The 21,876-nt window shown below is 34.3% G+C and overlaps 1 protein-coding gene across 1 annotated transcript in view; it reads right to left on the bottom strand.

Moving 5' to 3' along the window:
- The window catches only part of ATP8A1 (ATPase phospholipid transporting 8A1), a 110,840-nt gene that overhangs the window by 69,473 nt on the left and 19,491 nt on the right, over positions 1 to 21,876 (bottom strand). Inside the window, 15 exon segments of the mRNA XM_075752232.1 lie at positions 2,344 to 2,380; positions 2,555 to 2,603; positions 2,605 to 2,651; positions 4,056 to 4,102; positions 4,104 to 4,159; positions 6,146 to 6,218; positions 8,707 to 8,751; positions 10,738 to 10,793; positions 10,795 to 10,828; positions 13,277 to 13,371; positions 14,928 to 15,055; positions 17,561 to 17,726; positions 18,610 to 18,721; positions 21,731 to 21,738; positions 21,740 to 21,859. Of these exon segments, the coding sequence (XP_075608347.1) occupies positions 2,344 to 2,380; positions 2,555 to 2,603; positions 2,605 to 2,651; positions 4,056 to 4,102; positions 4,104 to 4,159; positions 6,146 to 6,218; positions 8,707 to 8,751; positions 10,738 to 10,793; positions 10,795 to 10,828; positions 13,277 to 13,371; positions 14,928 to 15,055; positions 17,561 to 17,726; positions 18,610 to 18,721; positions 21,731 to 21,738; positions 21,740 to 21,859 (1,073 nt within the window).

The following is a 21,876-nucleotide window of genomic DNA, read 5'->3' as shown; positions in this document are numbered from 1 at the left end:
ACGTGAAAAGGCAATGCAAGTAGTCAGCACAGCGACAACAGTAAACATAAGACATTCTTTGGCTTCTGATCCTTGACCGACACTGTGCCTCGCTTCTCCCCCTGCCCCATCGATACATACCCTAGGAGTTGTTTTGGGTCCCAAGAAATAGCTGCAGTTTTTCTATCTGTTACAGTTCCAGTGACAGAATACAAGACGGCCGCAACACCACCACAGTCCCTTTGCTGACAGCATCGGGAGCCCTGAACAGCAGAAGGTCTGAACAACTCTTCACTTCCTTGAGCTTAAGGCACCACAGCAGTTGTAGCATATGAGCCGAGTATCTACCGGAGGCAATCTAAACTCAGCATGAGTTATCAAGACACTCTTTGCTCCACAGAGATTAGCATTACATTTAGGAGCAACTGTCAGCTGGTTAAGGATTATCAGTTACTTTCAATATGCTCACCTGCCAGTTAGACTCAAAGATACTTCCTTGCTATTAACAAAGTACAATAATGTTGTATAATATTGTATAAGTGTACTATTTCTCTTTTCACTTGCACAGCTATGATCACTGTAAAAGAGAATCCATAAAAGACAATTCTACCAAGCACTGGAATGTGGCAAGGAATTAGTTTTCATTTTTCTGGAAAGACTTGGAACACCTGGAAACTCTTAACTCAATAGTTTAATCGCTACAGATTACTCCTCTGAAGGTACATGCTTCTACCCATACAGATGGTGTTATGTTTTGGAGCCAAAATTTCCCATGCTGTGGACAAGGGTGACCTCTAGTGCTTCCAACGAAGTCGTTACACCAAAACTAAAATATTACAGAGTAAGGAACAAGAACAGCTATAAAAAAACCGAATGCTTGAAGTTGGGTGATTGTATCCACCAAAAAACTTAATCCAGTCTAAAGGTTAAGATTTAAAAGCAAATTCTCCTTTCTCTATAAAGATATCACTGTTTAATTACATTTAGACTGACACAGAAGTTTAAAAAGGTCTTTGAATCAAGACAAAGATCAAAACCAGCAACAAAGGTTATGAATCTTCACTGCTACTCCATGAATGGAGTATAAAATTTTCACAGGATGCCAAACTAATAACAATGCATTTTGTGCTACATACTTGCTAACTTTCCAAAACAGAAAGTGAGCATAGTGCCTACAAAAAAATGAATCATGGCATAAATATATATTATAGAGGACATACTTGAAATTTTTCATAAAAACAGTAGTAATTGCAAGCAGTCCATTAAAAGACATTAAAAACTATAAAAATTACTTGTTGTGGCATTGTTCTATTTTTTCCACTGTGGTGATCTTTATGTTTCACCTTGTTATTGCTATTATTATAACTACAGGCAGCTATTTCTCTCATTTCACCCAACCTTACATCTTCAGTCCATCTCTCCAGTATTGCCTTGGATTTTTGGGTATTTTTGATCTTTTTGCTTCTTTAGCTAAGCTCAAGGGGAAATATAATGGACGAGGAAGGCAAGACAACGATCACTTTGTGCAGGCACAATTACAAGTAATCATTCTAAAAAAAGCAAAGCTTCCTCTACATACAAATCTCTTCCCCATCCTGTGCCAAAGTAAGCAATGGGCTTACACAAATACTTAAGAACATGGACTGCATACATGGATTCAACTTAAACAGATTTACATACCAACTGAAACTGGCATCCAGATTTCTTATGGGCATTTTTATAATTCCAACAGCTTTGACAGAAAATTTTTGCTGAAAGCAAAGCATGTGATAAACTCATTTCCAAGAAAACTAACCTGCCAACCACTCTAGTGATGCTGCTGAGAAGAGAGTGGGTTTCAGTCTAGAGTATTTAAACAGTCCATAATTATGCAAGTATATTTAAGGTCAAATGCAAAAAATTCATTCTATCAGTCAAGGCAAACATAAGTTATACATAACACTTATTTGAATCTTCCCCCTTGCCTCCAAGTATCAAATTTTAATAAATGACACGGTGCCAGGCCTTTTCAGAAATACATTAGGAGTTCAAGTACTTCCCTATACCATCTTTTCACATCATTTTTTCCAAGTTTTGAGATTAAAGGTTTTTTTCAGTCTTTGTGCAAAGTGAAAAATATTAGGCCAAAAAGGAGACAACAGAAAAAAATATACACCTCTGAAAATGTTTACAATAAAACCAGAAGTGGTGATCTTAATCATGTACACTGCTTTGCATGTAGTATTATCACATATTAGAGTGATAAAAGCCACACAAACCTGCACACTTTCCCTGTATTAATATAAAAAATGCAACATTTTTATCCTTAACAAAAATTCTTAAAGTATTTTCACAAAAGACACTAAGTGCACAACTGCTGTTTACCTTGTAAATTCCAGGACGTTTAGCAATTCATATCTTTCTTCTGTCCCAACTGAATAATAGAAAGAAAAAAAAAAGATGATTAATGCAAAAAACCTCAAGCAAAAGAACCAAAACCCAACCAAACAACATCTCAATAGCTATGTACCATGATGTAGTTATTCAGAAAATTATTTAATATGGCAAAAGTAAATACAGCATATTATAGTGTTACTCAATGTACTTACAGACTCTATGATTACTGAGTCAGGTGTCCTTCCAGTTGAATACAAACCGAAGATGCCTGGCTGCTCTGACCAATGCTCCTTCATCTGCAACAAGTCAATTAGTTATTTTACAGATGTGCCAGAAAACTGTTAGCTTACCTCATGATTTAATGGACACAGTCCACGTTTTTCTATTTTTGACTTCCTTTTTCCTTTATAGATTTGTAAGATTAGACATGGTGCTGGAAAGAACTCTTTGTCTCTCCTGTTAAAACTGATGAAAATGAGTTTACAGTTCAGAAAAAATAAGCCCCCAAAGGAACACACCTCTCAGCTCAGTAATGAGAACATCCTCTTCATTAGTTGCAAACTAATGAATTATGCATTCCAGCAGATACAATGCCACTGCTTCATCAGGAGACAAGACTTCCTGCCTATCCTTCTCCTGTAAGCGTACTTTCAGGGAGTTAGAGGTTTGGATGCTGACTCAAATGTTACGTAGAGAACAAACTTCCCAAATCCTAGGGAAGCAGCTTCGTTAGTAGGGCACTGGACAAAGTAACATTTCTTTTTGTGTAAGTTCTGTTTTGAGAAAATAGTGGTAAGTCATTCCTGTAAATAATAGATAACTTCAATGCCTACAGTGAGGAAACATTTCAAGCACAAAGCCAGTCTTCCACAGGCATCAGTTCTCTCCAAATGGCCTCAGGATGGCAGAATGAAATTTGCTCGCAATGCCCAATAAAACACTGCCATGGCCAAGTTAGCTTTATTTATGGCCCTACCTCTGCCCTTGTCTTCCAGCTGCTGAAGGACAGAATTAAAGGGATAGCCACCTAGGAGCTAGGCAGGCAGGGAATAGGAAGGCTGAGATTCCCTGCGCTTCATGTCATTTCTGCCATCATAACTTGCTATAATAACATCAGCTCAGCAGAGCTGACTATATTTTCAGTATTTCCCTTGCTTCATCATTTCCTGAATTCAAACATGTCAAATATGAACCACAGTAGGTTTAAACCAGACCTTTTGCACTACAATCTTTTCTCACTCTCTAGTAGAACTTATCACAACTTTTATCCCATTAAAAACATTTCTTTTTCATTTTTTATTACAAACAGTCTTTGTTCTAAATCAATACCATGGTTATCAAGTACAGAATAGGTTCACACACAAGGACATCAATTTGTCTCCTTGTTTGATTTCTATTGTATTTGAGCAGTCCTTTCAGCCTTTCACAACAATTTGACAACACCTTAGGATGCATGGTTAATCACCCTTTGCCCTTAACACAATGCACATGTGTAAGTATTTTCTAAAGCAAATTAGAGAAGTCTAAATTCTTTCTGACAAAACTGATTTTAGCTGATACCAGGGGTTTTTTTTGGAGGGATATGTTTTCATTTTACTTTTGGAAAAATACTTCAAAAAACAATAAACTTTGAACAAAATTTGCTTGTTGAGTTGATAGAAAATTTTACTGTATGTTCACTCAATTAGCTGAGTACTTACCTGGAGATGCTGCTTGATAGATGATTTTATCACCTTCTCTTCTGGAACGCTGTATGACACACTGCCATCATTGTCAAAAACTCACATATTATAGGTGCAGTTGGCTAGAAAAATATAATAAAAAATGTCAGAGTGTGATTATTCATTTAAGCAAAAACTAACTGAAATGTAATAATAGATGTGGACTAGTAATAGTTCACAAAAATTTTAATGAAACATTTTTCCTCTCTTCTTTAAAAACTATCAACTAAACAAACATATGTAATCTGTACACTAATTTCAGCATGCAGCATAACTTCTTGCTCCTCTACTTTGATACAGGCTACATAGAATTTAGTGGCATTTACTATTGCAACCAATCAAAAGTAGATAACAAGAAAAAGAGTAATTCAAATAGGCATTTTATAGAGAAGGTAAGTCTGCTGAATAGAAAGAATTTTACTTTATTCACTGAAGTCTCTTTGAATGTTGTCTTTTTTTACTAAAAAATATTCCCTTTCACATTACTTTTGTCAAATACTGTATTTGACAACACTTTTAAAGAACCTTTAGAAATATGTACGCAACCGAACCAGAAAATCACGTTGAAAACCTGCAAGGTCAGGCAGACAGCTTTTAAAGGGAAGACATTTGAGATGAATGTCTCAGGCACTTCAGAATCTACAAAGCTGGAATCAATTTAAATGATTTAGCCAGAAGAGGGGAAAAGAGTGTATATAAGCAAAGTAGTTCATTGTTTTTGATGACTACAGCTAAAAACCTATTAGTACAGCTGAAATTTACAAAATGAATGAACTGACTCTTGAATGGGTTGTTCAAAAGAAACCCCTGCATTCCCCCTAAACAAGCTCAAGGCAGCTGAAACCTCAACTGAGGTTTTTTGTAGCATATTTGTAGTATTTCAGATTAGTAGCAGACTAAGAATGTGAAGGAAGAGAACATGACAATTACAATTCTATAAAATAGAATAGTATCTGAAAACCTAACTTAATTCCCAGTGCACAAACACTAATGGGAACAGGTTCCTGTCCTCTTTCACTGAGGACCCCTAGATCCCCTGAGATGTATTCAAAAGGGTGAATACAGGTTCTTTCCAAAGCACTTCAGAACACACTTAAACATACAGTGATGAAACCTGCCTTTGAATGTGTGCCTAAATTTTTAACTTTCAAAGTCCAACCACCTGCACGCCAAGGATTCTGTACCAGGATGATGCCTCTTGCACACCGTCTACGTTACTAGCACTGAAAATAGCCTGTGCAGGTAAGTGTAATAAACCCCTCTGCTTTAGATATGCTTGAGAGTTGCACTTAAAAGCAATAGCTTTTAAGACTGCCCCCATTTGTAGGAATAAAATGCTTCACTGCCTGTCAGTTACCCTGAAATTATCCTCCCGGGAAGACAAAATTTAAGGAAAGAAAAAAGTAATTTATTTACATCTTCAAAAGAGAACAAACAGCTACACTATTTAAGGAGGTGTTATTGGTTATGACTACGCAAAAAACATCTCTTGTACAAATGACAAAGAAAATGTAATGACGGTACTGTTTCTTAGTCAAATCATATGCTAAGCTAGTAACTTTCTACGAAATGTATTGCCTCTGGGGCAAATACCAGCCTGTTTCACTTCATCATCTGAACTGATGATCTAACCTCATGGAAGCACGTATGAAAACCCAATGTATATGGTTAACTCCTGACTCTTGTCTAAGCCTAGGCACTGAAATACTAAGTCATGTCAGGATAGTAAGTGAATTGGACTGATCCTGAAAGCTTTGATGGATGTCATGACATCATACGAACAGCATGACTAACATTAAAATACTCACAGAATGAAGAACATAAGACTATTATATTTTAGACTCATAACATCTAAATCATATCATAACAAAAAAAAGGAAAAAAAAAGGAAAAAAAAAGGGCTGGATCTAATTAACACATATCAGCAACAATCAATTATAAAAGTATTCATGAGGGCATGCTGATTTGTGTAAATATGGAATTTATTTATTTTCCTTCGAAGGACAATCTTTTGACTTATTGAAAGTAATGGTTTGATTTCACAAAACAATGGTTTCTATATAACTTACATGATTGCTCTGAAGATTCTCCAGTAACGATGAGTCACTAAATGTTTTCTCTTCTCCATTTTGTGAGCCCTGCCTAGAAATAATTAAACAGAAAAGAGATCACCATTAGCATATTCTTAACAATTCATATACAAATCATTCACACTACTGTGCTAAGGTCAAACACAAATTTTGGTTTGTAGCTGCTACAATAAAGGCTGCAATCACATACTGTGAGAAAATGAAGTGAAAATGTACTTGTTTCACATCTCCAAAGTGCATCTAATTTTAAGAAACCTTGATTTGTATCAATGCACTTAAATCCAGGGAAGTTCCTCTGCTGACTTCAGGTAATGCAGGGTGAAGTAAAAATTAATCTACAATGTAAGACTGCGGCTTCTTGTCTTCCGATCTCTGGAATGAGGTTATTGAAAGGACTCAAAAAAAAGATATTCTCAAAGAGATCACATTTCTTTGAGAAATTGGAAGTTTTCGAATAGGTTTGCAAATGTTTGCAGAAAAGAAAGTCCAGTATCTGAAAGGGGTAAGCAGAGTTTAGACGTCAGGGAAGTCTGCATGGAGAGGGCCTGTTTTCTATTATTTAAGCACCAAAAAGGAACCTACTCAACTAATGGATAAAGAAGACACAGCAACAGTGGTGAAGTAGGAAGGGACCGAAGAGATGCAAGATGGAGATGGTTCTGGAGAAATAAAGTCATACACTAACACCTCAAATTGCACAAATCTTCTGGCTGATGCTGAGAGCTCAAAATGTAGATACTTCTAGGAAGTCTTGATACTGCAGCTGACTTGAGTATTAAGACAATCTAGTTGAGTTTGAATCTCAGTGAAACAAAACAGTGCTGAAAAGTAAACTCAGCTGGAGATTCGGTGGGTTTTTGGTTTTTTTTTCCATTTACTGTGGATCTTGCATTGGATCACAATCTTAGAAGAGAGTGAACACATGTGGTGTTTTAAGTTGAAGGATAAGCCATATACATCAAAGGCAGTCTAAAGATTCTCTATGAAAACCGAAAGAGAGATGTTTTAGTCCTGCACTACTGTGAAGGAATATAAAATGGCAGTACTTCCTCTATTTAACCACTCAAGGACTACTTTTTCTAAAAGCCTATTAAAGTGAGAAATTGGAAGCATCCTCATTCACCAAGACTTTTTTTTTTAATAAAAACTAAATAGATCTTGAAGTGCCAAATGTTAACAACTTCAGATACATTAAATTTGTTTAGAATCTAAGGTTTAAGCTATGTTTGCTTAAAGTTTTCTAACAGAAAGACTTCAAGATACTTTCCAGATTCTCAGTGCTAAAAAAAGAAAAAAATATTTGCAGGCATATGTTGTGTTAAACTGGAAAACAATTATTTCTAACACACAAAAAAATAAAGATGTAAAAGATTTGGAATGCAGAGCATTAGTCATTTTAGGACTAGATATGTTACTGTCATAAAAAGATTCCACTAATTACAACAGATTTACAAATAAAAAATGTTCTCGAGTATCTTATTTTGTAAGAATTTACAAGATGTTCATTACTTACAAAAGGGAAGTACTGTTTTTTTTTTTTAAACTACTGTTCAGGCATCAGTTTATCCATTTCAGATATGATTAAGATCTTGATGTGTATTAGTCTAAACCAGTCTTATTTCATAAGTATCTTATAAGCAAGCATGCTTAATTTCATGTATTTCAATAGAACCACTCACTTGAGTGCAGTTAAGCACACTTGTACATCTTTGTAAGAAACATCTTGCTGCTACATCAGATGAGAATATTCAGGTCAGGTAAGATTTCTGGGGTGTGCGTGTGTGTCACTTTTTACGTATATGTGGGGAAAGAATTATTCATTCCAATCTAGCAAAGCAAGTTTTTTTCCTTCAAACTTGTTAAACATAAGACAATAACACATTACAGTTTTGTGTGACATATCTTGCTGTGACTTTCAACAAATACAATATTGAGAATTTAAAGACTGTAATTTACAGTTTTTTTCCCTGATCTGAGCTTATTTTGAACAGAATTGCAAATATTGAGTTTAAGAAAAAACGATGATGAAGTACAAAGCATCATACAGATGGCAGCAGGAAGGAAGCCAATAATTTTCTAAAATTATCTGTAGGAAGTAAAATATTAACAATAATTTATGACATATTTTTTGCTCTCAAATATGGATTTTTTTTCCCAACGTGTTATAGATTATTACTAACCTATTGCTACGCAACAGCAGAAAAGTGTGATCACAGTTACCATAATACCAACTACCTTAACAAATGACAAAACTTTCTCTCCAATAAGCAATTCTGAATTGTACAGGATTGTCAGTAGAATAACTGTAATATTCCCCAGTGATCCTATTAGCAATTCTATTCCGGAATACACAACCTAATGCCATAGAATGCTGATGGCATAAATTCGTGTAAGACTCTGTTGGTCTGCATCAATTTGAAGCTAAAATAACTTTTGAGTAAAATATCTCACATTTAGCTCTGCTTCTAAACATCTCGCTCAGTGGTTTTAAGCTTGAATCTTCAACAAACACCACATACTAAATAATTTTGAGAGCTTACCAATCATCTGAAGGAACACTATAATCCTCAGGCTCAGGGCAATGGCTGCATAAGGAGTAAGGGAAGAATAGAAACAGGGAGAGAAAGAGAATCACAAAGGCTAAAAAAATTGGATCATGTATAAAAAAAAAAGTTAGCTAATGAAATTAAATTACTTAAAAAAAAAAGGTATTTCAACCGAGTATTTTGCTAGTGCCTAGTTAACAATAAAATATTGTGAAAAAATGATGTTTCTCTTGAGGCTTCATAAACTATAAATGACTGGTTTTGTTCAATTGAAAGCTTGTCTACTTACTAACTTATACCAGCAGATATAAAAGCATTTGCCCTCTTTACAAATCTTGCTTTGTATTTCAGTATATATATATTGCTACAGTTTCTCATTAAACAAAAGGCAGGTTTTTTATTTATGTGAAGCCATGCTAATGCAGCTTGTGTGGCTGAGTTCTCAAAATGCTGATGAACAAAGCTAGCACACGAAGGACTCTGCACTGTGATGACACAGGTTTGAATACATCACAATTTATAACACACTTAGAAAGAAGAGATATGGGAGATGTAACAGTCACTTTTACCCTTTTCTGTGTTCCCAACTTATATGCATCAATACAGAAAGACAGACTGACTCTGTTCTCTGAGCAGCTATGAGAGATGCTGTAATGGCTATTCACTGTAAAGAGAAACTCTGCTTTCTAAACAGTGATGCTAATCAGAAAACTGGTCTACGCTTCTTTAAAGTGAGGTGGATGGATGTATAAACAGAAAAAAATTAGGTAATTTTTTTCTAAAAGATACATTCACACCTAGGTTTTATAAAGGAGAGATTTCAGAATTTGTGCTATACCAACTTCATATGAAGATATATAATGAACTCAGAATCAAATACTGATTTTAAGTTCCATTACAATTATTGTATTTTTTAAATCTTGAAAACTGCTATACAAAGAATTTGAAAATAGTTAGCTCAGAGCAGTTTCTCTGAAGTCACAGAATTAGCTCATGTGGTTGAAATTAAACTCTCTATACACACGCACATTTATATACCTATTTGAAATATCAGCGTTAGAACTGTATTTTAATACAACTGTTAATTAAAAAAATAAATCATTGATATGATTACTGCATTAAGGATCTAAGTTTTTAAAAACAGAAAGCCTCATTAGACTCCTGAAAATTAGGAGTTTTCAAAGAGATCCAATGATAAAGCCACAAAAGCCAAATCATCACCTTTACACAACCTCTGCCTGATCTCTATGCAATTCTAGAGGTGTCTAATTATCTGCTACTGAATGCTCTGAGATCACCCAGGTCTAGCATCTCACATACTGGTAAGCCACACCAGCATTACAACGTAGGGTGTTTCTGCTCTATTTACTGCTTTAATAATGTTTTTTCAAGTAATCAGCCTTAGAAGTTTGAAGGCTTTTAACAAACTCTGTTTGAAGGACTTGGCTGGCAAGTGCTGACAATAAATAGTAAAATGCTTTGTCTGTATTTATTTGGAGAGACTTCTCAATAGCAACACTGATATTTGGAGTTATGTCACTATAACAGTATTCATAAAAGCCACTTGGATGGTGGCTACAGTACTATAGATCATGCTACAGTATTGTAATTCAAACTCTTGTTCATACCTGCATATTATTTAGTTGCAAGAGCATGTGCCACATAAAATGTGAAGCATGGAAAATTATACAAGTTTTTGCAAGTATGAGGGAACACTTTTGTTTTTTAGTAACAACATTAAACAGACTGAACGATAGCAAAACCATGCATACTGAAGTTGCGTTACAGCAGTAAGCCTTTGGTACCTAAACTTTATTCTTGTTCCTCTATGCAGAAAGAGATGTCATGACTGAAGTGATGATAATCTCTTATAAGTAACATCTCATAGTCACAAACTGACACCTAGTTGTATGTGTTGCCAGGCCTAAGTTTATTTTAGTGGTAGTATTAATGTATGGGTATATATGCACAGGCAGAGGAAAAAGAAAGGCACAAAGATAACGGAAAGTATATAAAAATACCTACCCATAAGCAACTCCTGCTACAGTACACTTCTTAAATTGCATGACATTGCACGTCAGTGGTACCCGTTTTGTCAGAAAATATGTATTTGACCCTAAATGAATGATAAAATTCATTATACATTAACATTAGGCAGCTGTTTACCTATCTAGTATAATTCATGGACTATCCACACGCTAAATATTTTTACCAGATCTGCAATCTTCACAGTTTATAGAAAAAAATAATATACAGTACATAAACGTGGCAGATGCACAGTCTTGATACCCATTTCCAAACACGGCCATCAACTGAGATGTCAGGAAGCTTAAGCTTGCTTCAGCGCCATGGTGGTATACTTAACTATTCCTCACTCAACATATTGTTAAATTTGCAAGAAGCTAGTGAGTAACAATGGCTTTGCTAGTAAAATATTCAATTTCTGACAGAAAGCAATACAGTACAAGAATCTATATGCAATTTCTAAAGCCCTCTTTATGACATAGAAATATTTCTTAAAGCCAAAACATTATTAAAAAGACAGACAGTTCAGGAACGCCAAGTTGCAGGAGTAGAAGAAATACATTCCTTTCTACGTACTCCAGGTTCTATTTCCCTAAAATCATAAACGCTTCCTCTCCAGAAACTACTAGTTATTTTAAAAACTGAAGCTGAAATACATATATCTGTGATATATTTAAATTTAGTTCAAATCTAATCTCAAGAAAAAGGTTAATATATGAAGAAAATGGTCTGTGATGAAACAAAGGCCCTGTTAGTCAAAGGTAAATTTCAATTTTAATTCATTAGAATTTATTTCTCATTAAAAAAAATCACAGTATTCTTAATTAGGAATTAACTGCATTATACATGGAGATAATAAGGTTATGTATTAGTAAAATTTACTCAGCATCTCCTATTTAAAGATTCTGTTTCTGAGGGCTAATGGTTTAGCCAAATCAGCAGTTAGAAGAAATCTTCCATGCCAGGTTTATGCCTCAAACTGTATTTTTTTTGTGTGGACAGAACGGGATAGCAGGAATTGCTGCTAAGAAAACTCAACCTTTTCTTCCAACACCAAAGTTTTGCCTTTCTTAAAACATGAAGATCTCTTGGGGGAAATCTCTTCATCATGTGCAGCCCTCAGGTACTTCAGAGAAGAGACTTGCTCTTTTTGTTAGCTGAGAATCCTTTGGTCTCCCTTCAAAAATCTGCTCAAATTAAGAATCTGTCAAAAACCTGAAAGTGGAGATTGCGAGAAGTCTGACTAGATCTTGGTGGTGAAGGAGACTTTGATGAGAAACTTAAAAATGAAGACAAGAACTGTCAAAGTAAAAAAGAGAGAATGTGTCTGGGGATGTGAATAACTAACTGCGGAGAGAGAAAAAACAGATAGATTGTGTAAAATGAGACAGAAGGAAAGCTAAGATTCAACAGTCTCTTCCCCACTGGAGGTGATTGTATTTCTCTTTAAGGCCAGGAAGAGAACCAACTTTTCTGTTATCTGCTTGTACTTCTTAGACCCAGTAGGCAAAGGCCCTGTCCTCCCCTATGTAATCCAATGTTAGAACATGTTGACTTGCAACTAGTGTTTTCCCAAAAGGCAGATCTCTTAAATATTAGCCCCTGAGACTTGTTTGCCAACACGGGTAAAATTATGTTATTATTTATTGTTCTTGGAAAGCTAAGCCCAACTTTTACATTCCCATGCTATAAACTAAAGAATTAGTTATGAAAACTTCTATGTTAGAAAATGCAAGAACATGTATACTTGTGCGTATAATTCAATTAAATGAGCACATAGGTTTTTTTTTTCCAAAGAATCAGTTTACCATCACCAATCAGTGTAACAGAAAGCATAATGCTTAACATGTTTGTAAAGCAAGACTGCAAATGGTTATAACAACAAATATAATGTGTGTAGTGCTTCTGGAAGCACACCCTGTGCCCCAGAAACACTTCTATAAAGTCATAGTTCCATAAAATGAAGAACATACAATGAGTGATCTCCAACTGATTTTACAGTATTAAAAGAGAACGCTAAAGCAAAATGAAGAATTAAGCCCAAATTTCCAAGGTTTAATTTAGCCATGAGTCCCCGTTCCACTCTTCAGTGGCAAAAAAAGAGGGAAAGTATACAACCCTGATTCAATCCTAGAGAATACCCACTGTCTCTCCTGAGTAAGAGAGTTTGTGAAAAAAAGACATACTGAAGATGCACACTATCATAGTGTATATACAGAGACTAAGTTTTTGTGCCACAGACAGCCTTAATGTTCAGAATTCCTCTGCTGTTTGTAACTTTAGTAATACACTTTAACCCTCTGTGATTACCATATGCACACTGATACATAAAGCAGCGTTTCTTCATATAATACTGGTTTCAAAAATTTAACTCCCACATATTGCGAAGTGTTTTTAAAAATATCTGACAAAATGAAGAGAATAGAAATAAGCAAAGACTAAGGCAAGAATGTAAGTTTTTTTGAAATAAAACCTCATATTATTTTAATAATTTAGATTGTAAAACCACATGAATAATTTCAATACACAGAGTTAAAACCAGTAATATTTTTCTACCTGTCCAAGTTCTTCATTGAGATTGGAAGTACGAGCCATTGCAGCAGTGTCCGTAGGTTCATAGTGCATGTCTATGTCCTACAGATAAAGAGAAGTGTGTATATATATATTTTTTTTTTTTTAAAATTAGTCTTCCATAACTTATTACAAAAAATCTAGCATATAAATTGAAAAGCTAAGTGTAGAAGAGCCGACTGATCATAAACACAAGTTATATACTTATGATTATTTCAACATGGGAAGCCACAGACACAATCGGATCGCTTCTGAGAGTCCTCAGAAGAAACTAATTTCCCCTTTAAAACAAAAACCTATATGGTTCTTTGAGATTTTACTCTGATTATTTCCAGTGATCTCTATTATTGAAAAACTTTGGACCCATGCATCTAAATAGATTTAGCAACAAGCAGAAATACTGCATTGTAACTCTTAGAGAGAAGTCAGTCTTATATTGTATGCACAACCAGTCATATCTGAATAGCAAGATAAATATACCTTGAGATAAAAACATGAAGATAAATTTAAGAGTACAGAATAAATGTAGGGTACAATATAAGTGTTTGGTTTTTTTTTAACTTGTTCAAAAAAACAAAACAAAAATCAGAGTTTATTTTTAAATAGGGTAAAAGATTATAACACTGTGAAGTACTCAATGTAGTGCAACAGATTGCAGATGACCTACTTCTCTAGATCAATATGATACGCACACACATAAAGATAATGTTTAAGATAATAAACGTCCAGAGTCTGAGGTTAAGATAAAAGACAACTAAACCCTCATGATGTGAAATGGGGGGTGGGGGGGGGCGCGGGCAGAAACAGAAGTTTAAACCGTCTTTTGGATTTGCTGTATAAACAGTTGCCAATCTACACATACAGAATGGGTGAGCCTTTGTTGAATATTTATTTTAGAATACAAAACCATAAAGGAAGAATTTAATTGCATTTGTCAACCATTTGTTCTATAGCATAAAATAAAGGAAGAAATCAAAACCAGCTGATTGCTGACAAAAAGATTTAACTTGTAAAATAAAGCATACACCTCACCTGTTACTCCACATAAACTTTTATCTGCATAACATCATATCTCACACACACAAATCTATTTCATACATTTGATCAAGGAATCAAAGAGTTCAGAATGGTATGATTAATTTACATTTGGAAAAGAAAAAATTGAAGGCATGCTATTAAAAGCACTTACATGACTTTAAGGAGAATACCTCCCCCCCACCCCAAACTGAATAAACCCTTCCTTCCCCCACTAATTCATTAAGAAAAAAAAAAAAAGATGCCAAAATGATCTTTGGATATTTTATAAGAGATAATACTAACAGACACTGGCTTTGTACCAAAAAGCCCATTAAACTATGGTGGTGGGAAAATCAGCAAAACACCAAAAAAACCCCCAAAACACAGGCTACACTTGCAAGAAGAAATTAAACTGGACAAAACTCCATTGGACTGCAAAACACCTTCTCAGATTCCAGTAATAACAATGTAAATACTTCAGTATGCAGTTTATTTAAGAAAAAGAAAAAATGTATACATAGACAAGCAATCAATCATTTCACTTACTTGTAAACCACTTGATTTTAGAAGTCAATACATATTGTAAAAAAAAAAATATTTACCCAATTTATGAAATATGCCTGGATAAATTTAACAACTTCAAGTGTAACCAACAAACTGATTGGAATAAGATTATTGAAGAGAATGATAAAAGTCAAGAAATTCAATCCAAAGTTACTTGCTCCACCATCTGCCAAAAAAACCAAAGCAAATAAAAAACCATTTAAGACCATATATAAAAGTAGGTATATACAATGTATTCAGAGTATTGCATTAATTGCTGATTTTTGAAGTGTTCTGTGTCTAAAGAAGAAACTTGAGAATTAATTACAATATCACTTGCCTATAAATATGACCTTGATAAGAGTTAAGGATTCCTATAATAAAATGGAGTTCAAATTTAGAAATCTTTGTGATCTTCTCCAATTTCAGAAAAGCAAATTTACCAGCCATTCCCACTTTTGCTACATTTTAAGATCATAATCTGGGAATATCTATATATAGCAACAAAATTCGAATTCTAAATGTTAGGAGTTTTATATTTTTAAAGAGGGAAATGTGGAGTGGAATTAATTTTTTCCTCTATCCACCCTCACACCTTCCTATTCCTCCCCCCAACCCAGCAAAATACTACGGAAAAGGTAAATTCATACCACATGAAAAGACAAGACCAAATTAGAGCGTTTCATGAAAGTTCTAAAAGAACTGGAAATGTGAATATTAACATATATGACAAGCAGTTTTATACTACTTTTTCCTTTTAAAGTTTTAGATAACTCCAGTAGTAGCACCTCAGAGAGGATAATAGCAGTCTGCTCTCCAGCACAGGGAAAGGACAGAAGATGTAGCCAGCCTGTCTGTACTCAAAGGTCTCTTAATGAAAAACAGCCTCAGGCAGGTTTCCACTGCCTGTGGAATGTGGATCTGCTTGTTACTCTAATATCCACGAGGGCAGGTTTTGGATACTTTCATTAATAGCAATTCCAGCATCAAATGAAGAACAAGTCTAAAAGACCAGAGAGCTAACATTCACCATGACATTGATATCTGCAATAATGATTACCTATTGCTACCTGTAAATAAAATAATATTCAGATATTTATTGTTATCACTATCACTTTTTTATCATCCACAGGCAACAGATTGCTCTAAATACTAACAGCATTCAGAAAGATGTGGTACTGCTGGGAACCTGTTTCACTACCACATAAAAATTAAATAACTAAAGGGAAAAGGGAATAAATTATTTCTTACATTTTAAAAGTACCTGCTACAAGAACAACTATGAGCTGAATGCCTTAAAGCGTATACCTTACAAAACCCAACACAATTTCATTTAATCACGGGGCATGTATCAGAAAATAAACTGACAAGGATAATCACTTGAAGAACACGCAAAATACCAGTGCTCACTGTTTCATGTTTCTTTTTTTCAGGAATAAAACCAAAAGCTTCTGAAGGGCTTCACCACTACTGTGCTAACCACCATATTCTGAAAACTTTTACATTTTCCAGAAAAGAAAAAAAACAAAGCAAACAAAAACAAACACTGAAAAGAATCAGATGAAAAATAATAAATGATGAAACTCATCTAATGTCATCCTTTTATATTACTGGAAACTCAATATTCCATTAATGATTTCACTTTTTTCTATCTCAAGACAGAAATACAAAAGTTAAGTTTCTTCCTTTAAAAAAAAACAGAAAAAAGTTTCGTAGCATCAAAAAGAGGAGAAGCAAGATTTTTCAATAAACAAAAATTCATCACAAATGCAGACAACTGTTTTGTTCAACAGAAACTTTAGGAGAGTGCCTTCAAACCAGATTCTAAGATTTTTCTTTTAAAACTGACCAAACCACTCCATAATCCCTACTAGGATAACTACATTCAGCAGCTTTATATTCAAGACTGTTTCAGGAGCAGAAAGCCTAGTTCTGATTTTACTGTCTAAGTAAAGAAGGCTTTAGACACACTGTAAGAAATGCTGAAAACATGAATAATTGACCATAAAGTATATTTATGAAACCTTCCTTTAAATCTAGTTCCCTCACTGAGGGGTCAAATTATGTCAATGTGTTGCATGGTGCTGTGAAGGCCCACATAACATCACATTGCCTTGCAATAGTGAGTACAGCTGCCCAGTATAATATGTTAGATGAGATCTTTTGTGCCTGCTTTATCCTCATTAGGAGCAGTCTGCTAAGATCTGAAGTTGGCGGCCAATAATTAGTTAGATTCCTTAGTTAGATGTAAGTTAGATGATAGCAAAAATTATAAAACCACAGCATCATTTCCTGGGATGAGGGAGCTTAAAAATTCAGAAAAAAGTCACCGCAACTTTAAATGTAATCCATCAGCAATAGCTGAAAATAGCTTTAGTCTGATGTCTAAGAAGCCGACTGTTTACACCACTGGAATGCTGATACAGAACATGTTGAGCTGCAGAGATGTAGAGGTTGAAAGATGTAGGGGTAAACAACAAAGCTCCCTTTCCTGCATTTAGCAAGAGCTCAGATGGCACAGTAAGGTAAATTTTACACTTGCTGTGATATACCTTGCCTAATGACTTTAGTCAACAGCCAGTAAAGAAAGACTGGTAAAAAACACACTGTGTAAAGGATGGTAATCATTCTCCTTTCCAAATATGAAAGACAACTGCACACCAAAACATTAACATATTATTTTACATCTTACAATTTAGATCAAGATACCAGTCTCTTCCAGTATGCCTTCGATTCCATATAGCTGTACCAATAGAGCAGATCAAAGACATGGCAATAAGGATGCAGAACAGAATCAAAATCTGAATATTTGTAATTCGTTCCACATTAGACATTTTAAGGGGTGGACTTGTTGAATTCTGCAAAAGACAATAAAGAACAGTGGCTATTAAGTATTAGAAGAGGTATACACAGTTCTCGCTTTTCAAATTAAATGCTACTGCACCTTTTTCTAAATATGGTGCCAAATATATCATAATCATAAATGGCATAACTGTTTTACTCAAAAAAAAAAGGCAGCAGCTTATAAATTCATAAATTTTAGAGCTTTAGATTTGAGTCACAAGCAGTTTAAACAATCACACAGAACATTTGTAACAGCAACAGCTAACAGTAAACATTAAAAATGAATGTGAACACACCTTATTAGTGCTATAGAAGACAACTGCTAATACAAACTTTTTCAAATAACTGTGTTACAAACCAAAAAAGCAATAAATAAGAGACATGCATGATCAATCTGAAAGCATTTTTTTTAAACAAATGCCCCTCAATTTGATATTTTGAATAGCATTGGAAAAAGTAATTTCATAGTCTGAGAATGGTTCTCTTCCCTCCTCGTTTTGCAAATAAAGTTTCACTTTGTTTTCTGACAAGAATGCTTACCTTTGCACTTGAAAGAAAGCTCCACAAGAGGACAGTTTTAGGAGCAGTCAAAAATAAAAAAAGATGAACAGGCAAGCTATAATAATCCAACTTGCTAATAAAATAGCTTTCAAAACACAAGTTACAAAATAGAATCAACAAATATGCTTGCTAATAGAAAAACTACTCTGTGGCTAAGTGACTAACAAGAAATGGCTTTATTTTTATTGGTTTTACTTCATAAGAAAAATGCTCCATTACTGACATTTTAACTACTATATTCAATCTAGCCAAGTTTTCTGAAAGCATCTTCTGTGCTGTGTAATGGCATAATAAGGTAACAAAACAGATAATTTAGAGAAAATCCAAGTGACAAACCTGCATAAGTTTTGTGTCATGTCCCGTATAGACAACTATCCCATGAACCCACTGAGTGTTTCTCAACTGAGCTCCTCGTAGAAGAATCTGATCAGATCCCAACGGAACAGTACTAGAAGGAAGGAGTTTTATATTTTAGGATTAAAACAGTATATGTCAGTGAATAAACGTAACCAGCAGTTGTTAAAACTAATTTCTCAAAAATTAGATGATTACTGTAAATATGCTAGGAGCCTCATTTTCACAATTAACTTTTTGGGAGTGTTGACAGAGAAAACTTGACAGTTGAAAGCAAGTCCAAAAATTTAGGTTTCCAAACATATTACTTATCACTTAATTTTGACTACGGACACTAAATATACGGTATTACTTAGCAAGCATACTGAAACTAACAAAGGCCAACCTTTCCTGTGATTTATGATTATGAAGTTTTCTCCTAAGTGTATGTGGAAACTCAACTACTCTTACAACATTGATTTTCCAAAGCAATTTTCAAATGAAATTATTTTCTGAACTCTCAACTTAATCCACTCTTCCACTGCAATAAAAATCTTTTATGAACATGATTAACAGTATTTCCTGCACCTTCTTTAAATTGCAAAACCAGGTATATTTACTTGTGTTACTCTTTTAGAACTGCACTGAGTAAAGGAGCAACAAAACCTCAAAAGACATTGGAAACATTTAATTGTCTTAAATTCAGACAGCTGACATTATACATATACTGTAGCTCAAGTTTTTCTTAAAATATAAACATCTTAGATAATAATTACTCTTTTGCTGGGACAAACAATACCCTATTTTGGCACTTTTCTTTCTATAAATACCAAATAGCAGTTCAGACTTGTCAATAGTATTCTGGTGTTTGGCATTCTTACCTAAAACTATTTTCTCTACAGTTGTTTGAAACCAACACATTATTAAGATCACAAATTGCTTAATGACACCAACTCTACCTCTGATATATAAGCTATAAAGAGTCTAAGGAAGCCATGATATTTGGTAACATTTCTGGTAGCACAAAGAGCATAACATCAGTCTTAGTGAGTAAGTTTCAGGTAATTTCTTTGGATCATCATGTCCCCTTCCATCCTCTCATACAAAAGCTTTTAAAATTCAAAGGCTGCAAGTGAAGAGGAAACAATACATTCTTCCTCCCCTGAAATCAACAGCAGCAGTACAGGTTTTTGGAATCAGTTCTTGCAGAAACTAGAAAAAAAAAAAATCTGGAAAAGTATTTTTTTCTGAGCCATTGACTAATCATAATTTAAAATTTATCCAGGCCAAAGAACATTTCTCCATTCTCTAGCTAATTGTCTTCACTGACTAAAACCAAGTGACATGCTTCTGTATATTCATCAGCATAACAAAGAGCTGCACACTTTGGAGATAAGAGTTAACTCACTCAAAAGATGAGGACACCAAGAAAACTTTTTGGCCTCTTTTAGTTGCTAGATTCAGCCAAAAGGCAAAATAACGTAGTGGAGTTTTACCTCCTTGAATACTGAGTATCCAAAAGAAAAAAAAAAGAACCTTTTTTTTTTTTTTTGAGTTGCTCTCCCATGAAGGGAAAAAGACTGCAAAGGTCAACCAGATACAACATTTATGGCACTCCAATGCGTTATCTAAAGGGAAAGAAGAAGTAAGAGGGAGATACGTTTTCAGTATCCTCTATTGCTTTTGCAAAAATGTTAAGATGATAGTGGATTAAGTGGAAATCACAGCTTCTGGACCTAGATAATCTGGTAGGCAGGTCTTAAAGATCTGCATAAATAAATACCAGTTAGATTCTATGATACCTCTAATATGGGCAGAAAGAGAAATCCCTGATTTTTCAGGTTGGAAATAAGGTTAGGATCCAAAAAGAGTTACTTACCTGCAATTCTTTTTCACTGAAGGTAAATATTATATTAGAGCCACACTTTTGGAACTATCCTACTGCACAGGAACTATATTCAAAATATTCCAAAACTGAATTTCCCAAGTGACAAATTGCTTGACCAGCAGATGGCACATTCCTACACATTCTTGAGGCATAATAGCCATCAGCACATTCAATGTTTCTTTTTTTAAAATCAAATTTTAAAATTAAATAATTAGATTAAAAAGAAAAATACGTTTTCCCCTCTAGCCAGGGAGGAAGGATGAATGTGTGGATCTATTATAACTATTACCTTCAGAGAAGAATTACAGGTAAATGTTTTTCTCTTCTTAACGACAAGTACAGTGGAATTATAATAGATCCACACTCTTGTGATTGAAAATTCCCGGTATGCATCTGTAAGAAATTAGTAAATAAAAAATGGAATATAAAAAAAGTATTTAATAATTAGTTAGTACTATATATGTCAGTCTAAAACCACAAACATGAATAATGTTGTCTATGGAGAAATAAATGCCTACTAAAATAAAAATGAAATCCTGTAAATCTTTGGGAATGAAGGACTCAGCAATTCTGGATCTAGTAATGACTGTTATACTCACATTTGGTTTGAACCCACAGAAGACTCCAAATATCACTATTTGGTAAGCACTTAAGTATTTTAAGAATTTTTGAAGCAGTTTTACAAGCATGTATGTTGTTATTGCACAGAGGCAGTCTATTCTTACAGATACATACTGTCAATAAGCTATTAAATGTCTTTCAGCTACCAGATTAGAAGAATTTGAGGTATATAGTGATGGACTCAGTTCCACTTCAGACTTAGAAAATCAGAAGAAAAACAACAATAAAAAAAAAACAGACAAGAAACTACTTTTATTCAGCTTCCATAACTCAAACTTAAGAGGCAAGGAAGGAGATGCTTAAGTAGTGAGTTACTAAGTACATATTCCAGAACTAACTACAATTGGATTAGCACTCCCTTCTATATTAATAGTTATTGCTTTCTGAAGGTCAACTACTATAAAAAACTCAAGTTGTAGACATTAGGTTTTAGTCCTCTAGTTTTTTAAAAGAACAAGGGCTAATGAAGAATGCATCAGAAAAGATGTTTATGTCTTTAGTCTTAACAGAATAGAGAATTTACTATCTGTATTTTAAACTTAGGTAGTCTAACATCATACTGCTATTTACTGATAGATTTAATCTCCTGAGATGATCTTCCCTGGATTTACATACCCATGGCCCGTCCAGTCTGATGTTTCCAACAAAGTCATAGAGATGTCGGTTTGGGCTCTCGCATTCAACTCTGCCTGAAAGTCTCATCAAGCTTTCTATGTCCTTTATGTCTGATGTTAGTGGCAAACCCTGTAAACAAAATTTGT

Source organism: Balearica regulorum, chromosome 4, assembly GCF_011004875.1.
Source record: "Balearica regulorum gibbericeps isolate bBalReg1 chromosome 4, bBalReg1.pri, whole genome shotgun sequence".
Lineage (NCBI taxonomy): Eukaryota > Metazoa > Chordata > Aves > Gruiformes > Gruidae > Balearica > Balearica regulorum.
The sequence above is the reverse complement of the archived record's forward strand: the minus strand, read 5'-3'. Positions and strand labels throughout refer to the sequence as shown.